General features: G+C 37.4%; 2 protein-coding genes across 2 annotated transcripts; both read left to right on the top strand.

The window, feature by feature from the left end:
- Nucleotides 1–5,538: 5,538 nt before the first annotated feature.
- LOC113044980 (dehydrogenase/reductase SDR family member 1-like) lies at nt 5,539–9,009 on the top strand. Its single transcript, XM_026205037.1, has 9 exons — nt 5,539–5,693; nt 6,557–6,700; nt 6,794–6,937; nt 7,058–7,137; nt 7,607–7,739; nt 7,908–8,051; nt 8,154–8,223; nt 8,345–8,425; nt 8,551–9,009. The coding sequence occupies exons 2-9, from the start codon at nt 6,557–6,559 to the stop codon at nt 8,676–8,678; spliced, it is 924 nt and encodes a 307-aa protein (XP_026060822.1). The 5' UTR covers nt 5,539–5,693; the 3' UTR covers nt 8,679–9,009.
- A 646-nt stretch (nt 9,010–9,655) lies between these two features.
- Nucleotides 9,656–15,267, top strand: LOC113044979 (homeobox and leucine zipper protein Homez-like). Its single transcript, XM_026205036.1, has 2 exons — nt 9,656–9,874; nt 12,502–15,267. The coding sequence occupies exon 2, from the start codon at nt 12,519–12,521 to the stop codon at nt 14,493–14,495; it is 1,977 nt and encodes a 658-aa protein (XP_026060821.1). The 5' UTR covers nt 9,656–9,874; nt 12,502–12,518; the 3' UTR covers nt 14,496–15,267.
- Nucleotides 15,268–16,474: the final 1,207 nt, after the last annotated feature.

Below are 16,474 nucleotides of genomic sequence, written 5' to 3'. Positions count from 1 at the left end.
GAAAATGCCTGATAACACTGAAATCTGAAATATTTCATCATTTTGAGTTCAAATACTCAAAATATAAATTTCAAATCAAATAGTTTAATTTAAATTAAAATGTTTAACATTTTAGAACATTTGGAACACTCACAATTTGGAATTAATAAGGTTGCAAAAAAATTGGTCTTTCTTATGCAAATAACCAAAGTTTTGAGTGTCAGCTAGGGATAAAGATGTATTCAAAGGCTTTCTTGACTTTAAAAGTAAACATTACATTTTTTTTGGTTTGGCTATAAAAGGCTATTAACAAACAGCTTCTTTGAAGCTCATTAAATGATTGTTTGGTATGTTCTGAAACAGTAAGATATGACAGTGAGGGCCTTGGGTATTCATGTTTTCGGACATGATAACATGTAAGCAGTGGTGACTCTGCAGAGAAGCATCAAAGTAGATTTAGCACACAGGTTATCTGGAATGATTGGTGAAAAACATATAAACAATATGTCAAACAATACTGATAAACAATCGCCTTGGTCCAATTGGTGCCCAAGTGCTCATAAACCCAAGCTCTGCTGGTTAAATGAAGTGACTGAATAATTAAGTGATTACCACCACTTTATGGGCATTGACGTTGCTGTAGGGCCATATTCATTTGTCATTTTAATGCAATGAAATGACCATTGTCATCAGATATATATTGTGCAGGAGACTTTGGTTTTTGCTGTGTTCACATCCTGGTCCATTCACTGGATATGAATATGCTACTTCTCTACTACACAGTTTTAAAAAGCAGTATGCCAGAAGAGTATAGTATTCAAAAAACAGTAGGCAAAAAGTTTCTGAATGTCACTTTTAATGCTTGCAAAGTTAGTTCTTTGTCAAAAGTATAAGCTACCTACTTTTGGACACAGCTCCTTTTTATTGCAATTCTCTCAGTAAAATGGAAAAAGTACCCGGAAAGAAAAAGAAGTTTTCTTCTAAGAAGTTTTTCTTTCTAAGAAGTGACTAGGGAAAAGTAGAATCATTTTGTGTGGCTATGGTTATTGGTTGAATAATCTGTATAAACACTGCAGATCCCAAAAAATATTAGTCCTTTCCTCACTCAAGCCCGCAGTGTGTGATGTTGTGTGATGCATTTTAAGGAGGACTGTTTCCTGAACCTGCAGAGTAGCAGAGTATGTAAGCGGAGCAGAGTGGGAGCGGAGCGTGGAGTGGAGCGGTGTGATTTTGACAGGAGCGAGGAGCGGATTTTTTAAAAGTCGGAGCGTTGTGGTTTTCACTCACTCCAAGAGCGCTCCACCACCGCTCCATCACGAGTACAATTCATGCCAACGGCCCGTAATATAACTGAATATTTAGCAAGTATTCACGTTAAACATATTTAACTATAGCTTGATACAGATGGATCTCTCAAATCAGAAGGTTACAATGACGACAATAGCAGAGCGGGAAGTTATAGGTTAGTTCTATAGGAGTTTGTCTGTTCCTTTTATGGAATATTTTCGGGTCGAAGCATGATTTAAACAGTTACAGCACATTCACAAGCAATCGCTTTTGCAATAATGCATTCAAACAAATGTAATCTTACAGTGTTACTTCATCTTTATCTGATTTTGAATGAGCAGAAATCTGTAAGAAATGCATTGATCTGTAGATAAAATAAAAATATACTGTCATTTTCATCACAAACAAAATTTGCACAGCAGAATACAGTAATTATATTAATGCTGACATCCATGTTATTAGTTTGGCATGTGGTAGGAAAAAAAAGTTTGCACACAATAGCCTAAACCACTTTGAAACTCTCCTGTTATTTTATTTTTTATTTTAATATAGGCTACGTTATGAACATAACATTTCAAACATACTGAAATACTTTAGCCACGGAGCGAAGGCGGAGCGGTGTTTCTGGTATCACTGAGCGCGGAGTGGAGCGGGAAATTGTGAACCCGGAGCGGAGCAGGAGCGGAGTGATTATTAAATGCTCTGAGCGCGGAGGGGAAATTGTTGCCACTCCACTCCGCTCACATACTCTGCAGAGTAGCCTACAATGTGTCTGTGCACAAAGGCTGTTCTATAATGTGAGGCAGTTCCAACTTTCTGTCTGGCGCTGCTGACTCACAGCCTGTAAGTATGTTTCATATATCAAAAGGATTTGCCAATGATGATTCAAACGCGATTTTTAAGCAGTGTAGAGTACCGCTTGTTGTTTGACGTCTCTTCGATCACAAATGCAAAAATGGTTTTATGTTTACGTGGCACGATACGCAACGCATAAAAACACAGTATAAGTCATTAATCTGTAATTATGTCCCCACTGGATGTAACAAATGCCTCCTTTTTAATGGGTTTTATTGGTTTTGTGTCATAGAGCTGGCAATGGGCATCTCATTGTGTTGAGGGGCGTAACATTTCCATCACACGCTTGAGGTATTCACTCAATCACAAAGCACTGGATAGCTAGCCAATTAGAGTACACCTCGCTTTTCAGAACGATGAGCTTTGTAAAAACCGATGCGCATCATTAAGGCGGAGAAGAGCAACAAAAAATGGACAGTATGTGGAAAATAATAGTTTTTTTTTTTACATTAAACAGCACAAACACATTGCATTACACAAAATAGTGTTCTTTTTAGCAACGTCATATGACCCCTTTAAGTTTTTATAAACACATTACAAAACGTATTGGCTTTATATTAGACGTATTACGGGAATAGGATGATTGCCATAAATAGAGCTCTCTTATCTGCAAGAAATACAGTTAATTTCACCACCAAACTTTGCCTGTTGTTTCCTGAGTCAAGTCCAGGCAAGAGTTCCTGAGAGAGAACAGTTCATCTGAGGTTTTAATCGCATCAGGTAGCCTAGCTGTTGCATAACTTTCATTCTGTGCCAATTAAATGTCATTAGTTATAGGCTACCTATTTTTACATATTTTTAAGTTATTTTAAGTTATTCCATAAAATGTTGAATGGACGCCGATTGGTATTTAAATTCTAAAAATGCGCATTCTCAAGTGCCTGAACCTTGATTTGGTGTAAGTGCCACACAGAGCTGTCTCGCACAGCTTCCCAATATCAGGCGCCCCCCTCCGAACGCAACTCATTTATCATTTATAGAGTCATTTCTGTGGGAAAACAGAGCCTCACTTGCTGCAGCTTTCGATTTTATTATTTTGCCAGTTTCCCAGGAAGTGTGGGACTTGTACACATTCTCTAAAACCCTTGGGATGGAAACAGAACTTTACTGACAAATGTTTTATGCAATATTTAGATCCCAGTCCACCCCAGAAACAGACGTATATTATATATAATTGGTTGAGCAAATGATAACCAAACTCATTACTCAATAATTAAACAACACATTGAAGTCCACTAAGCATGCTTCTGTTCAAATAAAATCAAATAATCCATACATTAAGATCACTGATCAACAAATACACATATTGGATAAAGCATATTTAGCATATTTGAAGGTGTCCTTGTTACACATTACATGTACTTACTATTATAATAACAATTATGCATGTAAGTAACACTAAGCCAAACCCTAATCCTAACCCAATAGTACCTACATGTTTATTTGCAATCAATATTACTCAAAACATAAATGTATAATTACACTGTTAACAAGGACAGCTTAAAATAAATTGTAACCAAGCATACATTAAGTATAGATTTTCATCTTTCATCACTTTTAACTGTAGAAAGATATTTTCATTAAAAAAAAACACAAATATCCTGCTCATGTTTTTCATACTTTTATAAATATGAGCTGCTGATGATGATGAAAACTGCACAAACCATGCCCGTCATTAGCAGGGAGAAAGGTGGAGACATTTCTAGGGGCCCAGAGCCACAACCTGCACCAGGGCCCCTGCATACCACAGCTATGGCCCTGGCCCAAACACATATATTTTATCCATACAATCTTGGGATTTAATGTGGAAAACATCACAAAATCACATATGAAAAGAAACAAAGATCAAAGTCATAAATTATGACAAGTCTGATGCAAAGTTTGAATTCTTTTAATGGTTTGTTATGAAGAACCGATTACGAAATGATTCAGAGGGTTCTTAACTCCATTATAGTACATCCACACGTCTCTGACTTCTTTGGCATATTACTAAAACGATCCAATAATATGTATGCATATATTGCTGTTTTTGACCAAAATTTTTATTGGTTATTGTACATCTCATGCCAGAAGAGCACAATGATAAGACGGACTTATAGACTTATAGAGTGTTTTGGACCAACAGACGCAAATTCTCTTTCCATATCTTAGTCATGTACATGATTTTTACTCTGTTGTTTTAAATATGCCACCAGGATAGAGTCATTTAGCTGGCTGTAAAATTGTCATTAATTTCTTGCTACTGTTGCTAATTAAAAACTATTAAATAAGAAGACCCCCAGCATATATAAGCCACAATTTTTGTCTGTCAAAAATATCATACTTTTCAGTATATTTACTATTTGTATCAGAATAAATGTCATCTCAATTCCGTAATACTGACAGTGATCTTCACTGCAAAAACTAATTCACATTGCACAAGAGAAAAAAGTGTATAAGGCACACCCAGCCTTGAGCTTGTAGATAAGATGGTAGTTCTGAGTGTGGCAAATGTCAATGACATGGTCACTTTTATTTGCAATGCAAATTCCTGAACAGTTAACCAAACATGTTTCAGGCAGGCAGAACCTGAAAAAAAAAATACATTTTGAGATCAAATACTACCCAGTCCATTTGCTCAACTGATGATGCTTGTCAATAAACAGACCATTTAACATTTCTCTGAATGTGATTTTCCACTTAGTTTTTATTACTGAAATTAAACCTCTACCTTTTTATTAAAGCTTTATATTTGTGAGAGAAACACAGTGCATTGATTAGCATTGTATCAACCATGTGAACTATGCACCTTAAACTATTAAAAATGGTTTTTGTTTTTTAATTCTCTAATAATGGTTTGATGCCAGCAGTGATGACTCTGTAGAGAGGCATCAAAGTATATGTTGAGGTTATCTAGATTGACGAATGGCAAAGTACACAATGTATCATTGTGGCTAAGGTCCTTTGGTGACCAAGTGCCCCACAATCATAAAGCCAAGCTCTGCTAAATGTAGTGACTAAACAAATCAGTCTTTAACACTATTGGGGGAGTGATTAGGGCCATGTTGTCAATTTAATGCAATGAAATGACCATTGTTGTTATCAGATATATTGCACTGTTCAGGAGGCCTGGGTTTTTGCTGCGTTCACATCATGGTCCCCCGCTGCATTTTCTGTAATACACAGAAATACACAGAATGCCAGGGGTTCTCAACTCTTTCCCTCGAGGTTCACCTAAGTTGTGGTATTGCCGGCCCGAGACTCAAACCCACAACCTTAGGAGTCAAACTCCATAACCACTAGGCAATGACTTCCCAACATGTATGTATGTATGTATGTATAAACAGAGTTCGCAGAAACCTAAACTTGACGTACACCAAAAGATTTCCCGCTCTATGTAATATGAAATGGACTGCATTGGCAAATGGGCTTGTATTAGACGTATTACGGGAGTGGGAAGAAGGGCCATAAACATAACTCTCTAATCTGCACGTTGTAGATGTGCCAGATTGTTTCATCACACTTTTCAAGTAAAGGCAAGAGTTCCTTAGAAAATTACCATTCATCGGAGGGGTATCCGCGGCGTTGAACAGGTACGTGTTGAGTTATTGCTTAAATACAACATGTAAATGACGGTCAAAAGTACGTTTTTCATTGTAATATCTTATGGCAGTAATATCTTCTATCCATCAAATTCATTAAATGTAAAACAAGTCGAATGTGTAACACGAGAGGTTTTTTTTCAAGTTTACGTTTCCATCTGAACGCTCAGTTAAATAATTGTGTCGATTAATAAATAACACTTACTTGTAAGTGTTGGAATAGTTACTTTAAGGTTGCAATGGATAAATGTGACCACAGGGTGACAGGCTATTTTCGCTCACTTGTTTGACTGTTACTGACTAGGGAGTCATTTTCACGAATCGGTTCTTTAGGAACAATTTTAAAGAACCAATTACAAAATGATTCAGTGGTTCTTTGCCCTGTTACGTAATTACGTCATCGCGTTTTTCATGTTTTAAGTGAATGCTATCATATACATATAGATATATAATTAAATATATATTTATAAATAAATAGGTATATAAATATTTCATAAAAAATTTCATATATAATATATATGATATTATAATCATATTTAATATAAATACAATAATATAGATCATATAAATCATATCATATTCATATAAATATGACTGCTATCATATATATATATATATACATACACACACACACACACACCATAGTAGCATACCCCATTTGGGACAGGACTCATATCTGGCCTGTTTTTTGGTTGTTGTTGTTTGTTTTTCAGCGAGTCAGTAAGCGAGAACCACTTTGGCTGATTTTTAACCAAACCTTTAATACTGTTGATGTGAACCAGTTCAATGACCTAATTATAAAGATCAGACATTGTTATTACTGGCATCAATTTATGTTTGCGTATGTTTGTCAGATGGCACTATCAGGATGGATCTGTGTGGTGACTGGTGCTTCCAGAGGAATTGGAAGAGGTATTGCCCTTCAGTTATCTGAGGCAGGCGCTACAGTGTACATCACTGGTCGACAGGAGAAAACTCTGAAGCAGACAGCAGCTGAGGTGTGCAAACTGGAACCTGATTGTTTCGATAATAAACCTCAACTTAGAGAAGGTGATATTGATTTAATGCTTCTTTTATTTACATGATAACAGGTGACAGAGAGAGGTGGCCGATGTCTTCCAGTGGTCTGTGACTCATCTAAAGAGGATGAAATCAAGGAGCTGTTTGAACGTGTTCAACGTGAGCAAAATGGCAAACTTGACTTATTGGTGAATAATGCCTATGCAGGTGTACAGGTCAGTCACAGCTAACTATGGAACAAATATGCAGTTTTTCCAGAATTAGTATTATTTTTTCTTTTGAAAGTTTCATAAAATAACTGTTTTACTATTCTTGTGTTTATGTCTGTGTGTTAGACTATATTTGACAACATGAACAAGAAATTCTGGGAGGTGGATCCAAATGTTTGGGACACCATCAACAACACTGGACTCAGGTGCAGTAAAAACCTGGAGATGACTCCAAGTGACATAAATGTTATGCAGAGATGTACAAAATGAATTTGAAGACTTCTTGTCACATCTAAGAGACAGACCATTTGGGGGTTGTTTTTAAAGATGCCTCTTATGTTTACAGAGGCTTCATTTATTTGTGAAAATATAGTAAAAACTATAATATTGTGAAATATTATTAAAAACATTTGTTTGTTTGTTTTAATGCATTTTAAAATGTAAACATGAATACAATGATTAACTTAATTTTTTTAATTGTTTAAATATTTCGTAAATCATGACAACTTGTGTACCTAACCGCATGAAACTTACTTATTTGACTCTGTAAAAAAACAAATTGAATTAAATAGAGATTATATTACTTAATGCAATTATTAAATTGAAAAGGGTGGATAATTGATAATATTCATAGAAATTAATTTTCTTTGGACTTTGTGGTCACTGTTTTCACAGGGGTCACTATTTCTGCTCAGTGTATGCTGCACGTATGATGGTGGCGCAGGGCAAAGGCTTGATTGTCTTCATATCATCCATGGGTGGTCTGCGCTATCTCTTCAATGTGTCCTATGGGGTCGGCAAAGCTGCAGTGAGTCCGTGCACACAGCATTACAGATTCTGTATCTGAGCTCATTTTTCAGTGTATCATTTCAGCTGCACAGAATTCCACATTTATTCTTTCTGTTAGTAGACTATTCCTTCATTGTTCTCAATGTATTTATTTATGCTCCAACTTTCATCCGGTTCTTTTCTTTAGTGTGACAGAATGGCAGCAGACATGGCAATAGAGCTGAAGAAGAAAGGTGTGGTTTCTGTAAGCCTCTGGCCAGGGGCCGTTCAGACAGAGTTAATTAATCAGTATATATCTCATGATGAGGCTTCTCCAGCATTTGATCCAAAAGTAAGCCTTTTTATTTGTCCCAGCCATTAACCAATAATCGCTTAAGTTCATGAAAAAAAATAAAACTTATCTTCCTAAATATTTACAATCTGTCTTTCTCAGTTCAAGAAAATATTTAATAAGAGTGAGACGACAGAGTTTAGTGGACAATGCATAGTTGAGCTGGCCAAAGGTTGGATTTTTTTTTAAGACTTAAGTTAACATGTTTATGAATTACAATGAAAGTAATTGGTGAGAAATGAATTGTCTCGAGGCTCTATATGACATATTTTCTGCTTCTTGGTGACAAATAGATAAAAGTCTAATGTCAATGACCGGGCAAGTGTTGATGACCTGTGACCTCGCTCGCCGCTATGGACTCAAGGATGTTGATGGTACAGTGACAAATGTTTATGCAGAAGCAATAGTTTTCCAGTTACATAATAAACATAATTAGATTGAGATGTTACAAAATGAAATCTTACACAGGGTTTTTTTTATGCGCTCCTTGTAATTTCAGGTCGCAGTGTCGTGGACTACACCTCTTTGAAGTTTGTCATTTCCCAGGTGCCCTATGTGTCCTGGCTGTCTGTATTCACTCCTTCATTCATCAGAGTGCCTCGTTCCTTGCTGAGACTTGGCAATTGAGAAATCTAATATATTTCTGTGGAGAGACATTGTCTATTTTTTAATCTTTTCATTAAAATATATATTTTTTTTAATTACTGCATGAGTAAATGAGCAAAGCACTGATTAAAATAACATTAGCTGAGTGTGTAAGATAATAAATTCACAATGCACAGTTCATGAGCAGAATTAGTATTGTCACAACTCTGTTTTCTAAAATGAAAAATTGTATAACAATACTGCTATATTAACATACTGTTTTTTACTTAAAAGGGATTAATTAATACTGTTATGGTTTATTGTATACTTACCAAACGAGTTATTGCAATAAATACTGACATTTTAATACAGTTTTTTCTGTTGCATTATTGATAGTTTGATATATCGCTCTTGAACCCTTCATTCCAATTGGTAAAACACCTGTGCAACATTGCATAATAATCCACTTTTCAGGAAAAAAGAGTGTTTCTCATGTCTCTACAAGTACACTAATTATTTTAACTCAAATCAATCATTTTTATGTGCATTGTTAAACAGCCATGTAATAAGTTGGATAATGACTAGTCAGTCTGTCAATAGCACAAAACAAACACAGCTTGATTAGTTTTCCGGGAAATTCTGCTCACATTAGAATGATTAATCTCAAATTAATAATTCACGTATATTAATTTTTTTTTGATGGGCAGTATGATGTATTGTGGGGGGTAATATACAGTCAAAATAAACCCTGACAGGGTGATCAGGACCGTTATGCAAAGTGAATGACTCCTGTGTCAAGTTGTGTGGAGTTTTTTATTTTTATTTTTTATTAATTGCTTCTTCCTAAAGTAAAACATTTAAGTTACTCATAACGTTGAGTCTTACGTGTCTGATCAAAGAATTATGATATGCATCCTTACCTGCAGACTCCTAAAACTTATTGTGTGGCACAATTTGGTAATTACATCCCAGATGGGAAGTGCATTCACGGGGCCAAGTTTCAGCTGTGCTCCTCCTCCCATTACTCTCCTTCCCGGATTGGACCTGCATGGCCACGGCACCGTCATTGCATGAGAAAGAGGGGGCTGGTCCGAGAGTTTCCTGATCCACTCTGTCTATCCTCGGTTTGACCGGACAGGCGAAAAACACTAAGGGATTTCCAGAACAAAAGCGACAACGGACAATACAAACCAGCTGGAGTGGCGTATCTATATACAGCCTTGAGAGAATTTCAAGCGGTGAGTTGTTGATTCAGGCGACCTACTTCACAGCCTACGTTTGTAAAGTTTTTAAAGAGACGGAATTAAGGCTCTCGAAGCTTGTTGTTGCGTCCTAAAAGCGAGGTGTCAATCCGTTTTATCTTACGTCGCGTCGTACACGTTATTTGAAGTATTTGTTTTGAACAAGGTTCAACGAGAATGTGTGGTTAAATGGGACAACGGGAGTTTGATAATGTGCGTTACTGGATTATGAACGGATCCTGTGGCACAAAAGGGCTGGTGTACAAGAACTGTTATGGCATAAACCCTTGAATAATGTTATAGCGTTAGGTTTGGATGGCCCTTACCCCTGCTTTCTGTTTGTTGGATGAACAGATACTGTAGTGATCTCATCCCCGCATCCTGCGACTTGCGTCAAAAGTTCCCCACATAAGCTGATTATAATAGAGGCCATGGACAAACGTCGTCCACTGACGCAATTTCCAAGTCTAACCAAGTTTATTCGGTCTAAACTGCGTTGTATTTCTGTTTCAAAGACTGTATAGGAATTAAAACGTGAATGTTCAGTAAATTATATTCAAATAAATAAAACATTTTTTCACAAGTAAAAAAAAAAAAATATATATATATATATATATATATATATATATATATATATATATATATATATATATATATATCCTATTTCACAAGTTAATATATTTGTAAATTTGACACAAATGTACAAATAGTGACCCTGGTCAACAAAAGCTACTCTGACTTCCAAGGGACTTTACGCTTAGTCGAGTCATTCCAAGTCATCATCTGATAAATGAGGTCACCACAGGCAGTCGGGAATTTATCCTGTCAAGTTCACCTCCAGCTTGTTTTGTAGATGACTTGCCTGCTCACTGCGTGTAGTGGTAAATTGCCTAATACTGGCAAAGCTTTTCCAAGCAGGATTGCCCAACACTGCTCATGTAGACTGTTGGTAAAATTTGTTTCTGTGGTTCGCAGTTCAGCTTTGTTTTGGGCTCATTAAAGTCATAGGATGCAGCATGAAGATATAAAAATCTGGAAAGGTAATATAGCCGCGTTTCCACCGCTGGAATTTTACCCAGGAACTAAGGGCTTTGGGCTGGTACTCGGTGTGTTTCCACCGCAGGAACTAAATAAAGATGGCCCTCAGAAAGTCCCTGCTGGCAAGGTAGTACTTTTTCAAAGTTCTGGAACTTTTGGAGACGGTACTTGGGCACTAAACATGCTGATTGGTTGAGTTCACGCAGTATTGTGATTTCAACCACCATTTATTTGGACCATTTTCAAAATATTACTGTTATTGTGTCATGAAATGTAGTTGTTTAAAACTCAAATATGTGGTTTATTTATGAAGACAGCACCTATTTAAAAATATGGATCCACCGAGAGCAGTCTCAACTTGACTAGTCCTTCTGACATATGCCGCTGGCTCTGATGTCTCATTAAACATAAAATATAATTTGTTTCGGGTAAATCTAACAGGTAATCTTTGGTCTGTATTAAATTTATCTATATGTTAAAATTAAAATAAAAAGAAGCAATTGATATTTCGTTTTATTGTAAGGCTGTATATTTACACATTTTCCTGAACTAAGTTCATTTCTGCGGCTATTGTTGTTGTTGCTATGTTTAAATGAAAACTAAAGGAGGCAGTAGTATTTGATATCCTGTTTCGTTTTATTGTAAATATACAGTGAGGAAAATTGCAGTAGCCAAGGCAAGCTGACTGATGTTATCAAGTATGCTGCGGTTTACAGAATTACCGGATTTGCTTCATCACGGACATCACACTCACGAGTCGAATGCGCAAAGTCCGAACTTCCGAGGATGCAAGTCCAAAATTTGCGTACTTTGTATTGAGAAATGCGCGCAGACAAATTGCAAATTTTGTTACCTTTTATTAAAATTGAGTCTGACTCTTTTGGCCATCTGTTGAAAGGTTCAACGAACTTCTATACGGTTCTCTGGGGTTAGGCAAATGGGGGAAGTGGACCATTACATGCACTGGAACGGGCAAGGGAGATGTGAAGGGCAGGGCCCCCATCTCTCTTTTGCCCAAGTCCGCCATAGTGGGGGTTGGGTGTGCATTGATGTAGAGTATACGACAGGCTTTAATAAAAGGCTAATGTGTGGAAGAGAACGGCAGGGGGAAGGGGGTGACATCTGTCCTTCTTTCAACTTCAGAGTGGAAAGTCAGTGGTTGGACTGTAGAGTTGACCGTAAAGTCCCAGTTTAATGACTTTCAGGGAGTTTGATGAACAGCCTTTCATGAAAATCTCACAATCAAGTCACTTTGCATCTCTGGATGGGCATCGATAATTAAAAAAGTTAAGTTTGCTGCAAATTAACTGATTGAATCCTACTGAAGATTTGACCAACCAAAGAATGACTGGAACCCCACCCATTAACCCCCTCCCCAAAGCACCGTCCTAGCACCCATCCGACAGCAACAGCCCACCAACCTTTTCACCCCTCAGAAATCAGGCTTACAAACAACAAACAGTATTTTAACTGTTACCAAAATTAGGATATCTTTTCAAAGGCAAAAAATGCACCGTTGGTATTGCACATGGTCTACTATGCTGTATACATTTTCAACTGAAACTGTTTCTTTGATATTCTTACAGTCTGTGGCAATAGAAGTATGACATCTCTGATGGCGATGAATGGTGACCATGACTTGAAAGTTATCTCTACGAGAGGGGTGGCAGCAAAAAGACAAGATGGAAGCCTCACCAGTCCACAGCAGCAAAAATCACCATACCACCACAATTCTGATGGAAAGGAACATGCAAGCCCCTCTAATCGCAGACCAAGAGAGAGCAGTGCTGCAGTAAGCTTTAGCACTAATAATAACTCCGTAGTATGTCTTCCTTTGGTATCTGAAGGGCTAAAGCTAGTGTGGACCCAGTCTGATCAAACACGTGAGCTGGATGGTATCCCTGAACTAGTTCAGGCCTTCAATAGCTTCCCCTATCCAACCTCTCAAGAGGTCAGCACCCTTGCCCGTGTCTGCGCTCTTCCCTTAGATAAAGTCAAAGTGTGGTTCATGGTGCAACGCATTAAGTATGGAATTAGCTGGGCCTCGGAAGACATTGAAGAGACACGGCTCAAGCTGGCTAGGCCAGTGCAAACAAGTGAACCTGAACACAAATCAAACAGTACAAAGAGGAAAAATGGAATTGAGGATTTAAAAGAAACAGAAGATCATGTAAAAGATCTAGCGCAAAGTCCACAAGTGCCTTGTAAAAGACATAAAATTGAAAGCACAGAACCAGAAAAGCTCTTTCCTGCTCCCTCACGTTTCATTTCATCTCTCCCACCTCCCCAGGATTCGTACTACTACCGACAGCCAGTAGAAATCCCAGAAACACCTCAAGCAGCCACTCCGCCTATTTCTACAGAGTCTCCTGCTGGGTCCGAGCAGCCACGGCAGGGGCGCTACAAAAAGTCCAAAGCCCAGTTAGCTGCTTTGCGTAAGAGTTTTCTGCAGGAGAATTGGCCTGATGAGACAGAGCTTCAGCGACTACAAGAGGAGACAGGCCTAACTCGTAATGAGATTCGAAAATGGTTTAGCGACAGTCGCTACCAGCTGCGAAATGGTAGAGGGTTGTTTACATCCTTCTCCGCTACTCGAGAAAAAAATGAGCCCAACTGCAGTCTATCATCTCAGTCTCAGGAGGTTCAGCCTCTTCCTCTCACTACTAAAAAGCAAACAATAGAGCATGCTGATGATGAAGGCAAGGAAAAGTTTTGCACGAAAGGATCACGAAAGAATCAGCCAAAGAATTCTCAGTTTTTCCAGCTTTTCCTGTCTAACACGCTTGAAGCATTTGAAGAAGGAGCATTAGTTGTGGACGAGGAGAAATGTTCAGAGGAAAGTGAGATTCAGAATAATGAAGCTGGAAGTGAACAGGAAAGTGAGGGACGTTGTTTGACACCCCCAGAGCCAGCTGCACCCACTTCCTCCTCTTCTTCACCTTCAATCACCCCAACTAAAAAACACTCAGGCAGGTCATTGAAGTCTGCACGCTCTGTCAAAGCAAATGCTTTGAACAACTCCCTAAACTCCTCGGATAACACTTCAACTTCTTCAGTATTAACAGTGGCTGGACGACCAAGGAAAACAAAGGAGCAACTGGCTATCCTAAAGGAATACTTCCAGCGCTGCCCATGGCCAAAGAGTGATGCATACACTCAGATAGTGGAACTAACATCTTTGCCTCGTGCTGACATTATACAGTGGTTTGGGGACACACGTTATGCTGTAAAAAATGGCCATGTACGCTGGGTGCATGCTGACATACGTGACCAAGTGCTTGCTGAGATAGCATTGTTACAAAGTGGAGGGGCTGCTGCCGATGCCACTGGAACCCCGGGAAGTGAAGGCAATAGGAAACGCAAGTCACAAGGGAACAGCACACCAAAAATGCAGAAGTCTTCAGCAGATTCTGTAGACCTCAGTCCATTGGAGCAGTATTATCAACAGACCGGACCACTCCAAGAGAAAGACCTCGACAATCTCTGCCGGAAGTCAAAAATGAGCTATCAACAGGTCCGAGACTGGTTTGCATCTAAAAACAGTAAAACACTGGACACCGAGATCACTGTTATAGATTGATTAATATAAAAATGAGAACTGTTTGTGATCATGTCTGTTAATCTGCTGTGAGTCCTGTAATCAGGCAAAACCCCTTTTGAAGCCACAGTATAAAATCACTTCAAGCAATGCCCTCTATGTAAAAAAACAAAACAAAAAACAATAGCAATGTGAAATATTTTTTTTATTTTTATATTATAAACACTCACTATTTGATTTGTTAATTTGTTAAACGTCAGGCAGTATTGAAATGTAAAATTTATTTTTTGTCTTTAACAAATACTAATTAATGTTCCTGTGATGCTCTGGGAGTCATCTGTCCACTGTTCCTCCAGTTACCTATGTTTGTGTTGTTGGTATTTTTGTTAGTAATCCTTTCGAGCCCTAATTGCTGCTTCTTAAAACTGATTTGATATTCAAACTGTTTAGATTTCCTAAAACCATGGTTTGGTTATCTGTTAGGTACTGAAGTTCGGACTAGTAACTTTAGCGTTGTGAGGGTATGTTTTTGTACATTTTCTGTTTAACTCATTTAAGAAGATCTATATATATATTCCCCTCCAGTCATCTAAAACATTCCGCACATAGAGGTTTATGGATCCGTCAGTGCTACTTCACTGTGTAAAAACATTTCATTTGAATACATCCGTACCCCAGTGTAGTGAAAAGACAACAAAAGTAATGTTTTTTTTGTTTTGTTTTTATATACATATACATCTTGTGCCTTATTGTCTGTAAATTTGTGTTTCAGGGAGGCGGAACATTGCATTGAAATAAAACAAGACTATGTTTACTCACTGTTGTATTCTGTTCAGTTAACCTCTTGACATAAATCTGGTCAAAGATGTCTCATCAAAAGATGTCTCATGGTGTATTTACCAAAAACGGTAAATACCATTGGTACCATATTTGCGTTAGGAAAATATGGCATGAATTTTAAATCCTTCACATCATTCAAAGTAGAAGTATATTCAGCATTCAGGTTTAAATTCATCAGTATTTCACTTATCAACAGTGTTGTTGGTTATGTGTGCTGAGTGACAGTTCATTTCCCAAAAGCATAGTAAGCCTAAGTAAATCGTTGAACCATTATCACCAACTGTAGCTATGATCTACTTAACCCACAATGCTTTTGAGGAATGCTGCCCAGATCTGCCCAGTTCAGAAATTACATCTCAGTTTTATGATCAAAATCCAACTATAAAAAGGAAACATTAATTAACATTAACTGCTGTTAATAAGAATAATACAATAAATTGATGCTGAAGAGTTCAAGACATTCCTATTTCCTTTCCCTTGCATAATAGCCATTTCACATTTTATAATAAACTGGAAAAAAATCAAATTTAACTGATATATTTCTAACATATATATTTTTTGTTGTTTTAACTGAGCCTAGCTTACAAAAAGTTTGATATGTTGAAATATTTTTGATGATCACATTTAATGTTTTTCTCTCTTAATCGCAAATTCAAAAATGAAAGTGGGTTACATTTTGTGCCATCTTTAAACAAATAATAGCATTTTTCAAATAAATTAAAGGGTTTTCCCACCCACAAATTTTAATTTCGTCATTAATCACCCTCATGTTGTTCGATGCATGGATACGCCATTTTCTTTCAAATCAAAGCGTAAATACATGTTGAAAATGTATCCTTGTGGCGCAGCTGACACAAAAGATTGTATGCCTGCATGCATACGTTCAGCTCATATTCTCCATAATGACGCTACGGTGATGGGGAGAAACACAGAGGAGACGAATGGTTGAATAAAGTAGTTATTTTTGTTTTCTTTGTGTACAAAAAGTATTCTCGTTGCTTCATAACGTTACAGTTTAACCACTGATGGCAGTTTATGGGACAGCAACAAGCCTCCCAGTTTTCATCCAAAATATCTTAAATTATTTTCTGAAGATGAACAAAGCTTTTACAGGTTTGGAAGGACATGGGGGTAAAATTTAAATTTTTGGGCAGAGTATCCCTTTAATGTCAATATAATTG

This window comes from Carassius auratus, chromosome 27 (genome assembly GCF_003368295.1).
Source record: "Carassius auratus strain Wakin chromosome 27, ASM336829v1, whole genome shotgun sequence".
Classification (NCBI taxonomy): Eukaryota; Metazoa; Chordata; class Actinopteri; order Cypriniformes; family Cyprinidae; genus Carassius; species Carassius auratus.
Note: the sequence above shows the minus strand (reverse complement) of the source record. Positions and strands in the feature narration are given on the sequence as shown.

Coding starts and splice junctions, on each gene's coding strand:
- LOC113044980 (XM_026205037.1), top strand. CDS start 6,557: ATGGCACTATCAGGATGGATCTGTGTGGTGACTGGTGCTTCCAGAGGA. Junction 6,938..7,057: donor ATGCCTATGCAGGTGTACAG/GTCAGTCACAGC, acceptor TCTGTGTGTTAG/ACTATATTTGACAACATGAA. Junction 7,138..7,606: donor ATCAACAACACTGGACTCAG/GTGCAGTAAAAA, acceptor CTGTTTTCACAG/GGGTCACTATTTCTGCTCAG.
- LOC113044979 (XM_026205036.1), top strand. CDS start 12,519: ATGACATCTCTGATGGCGATGAATGGTGACCATGACTTGAAAGTTATC.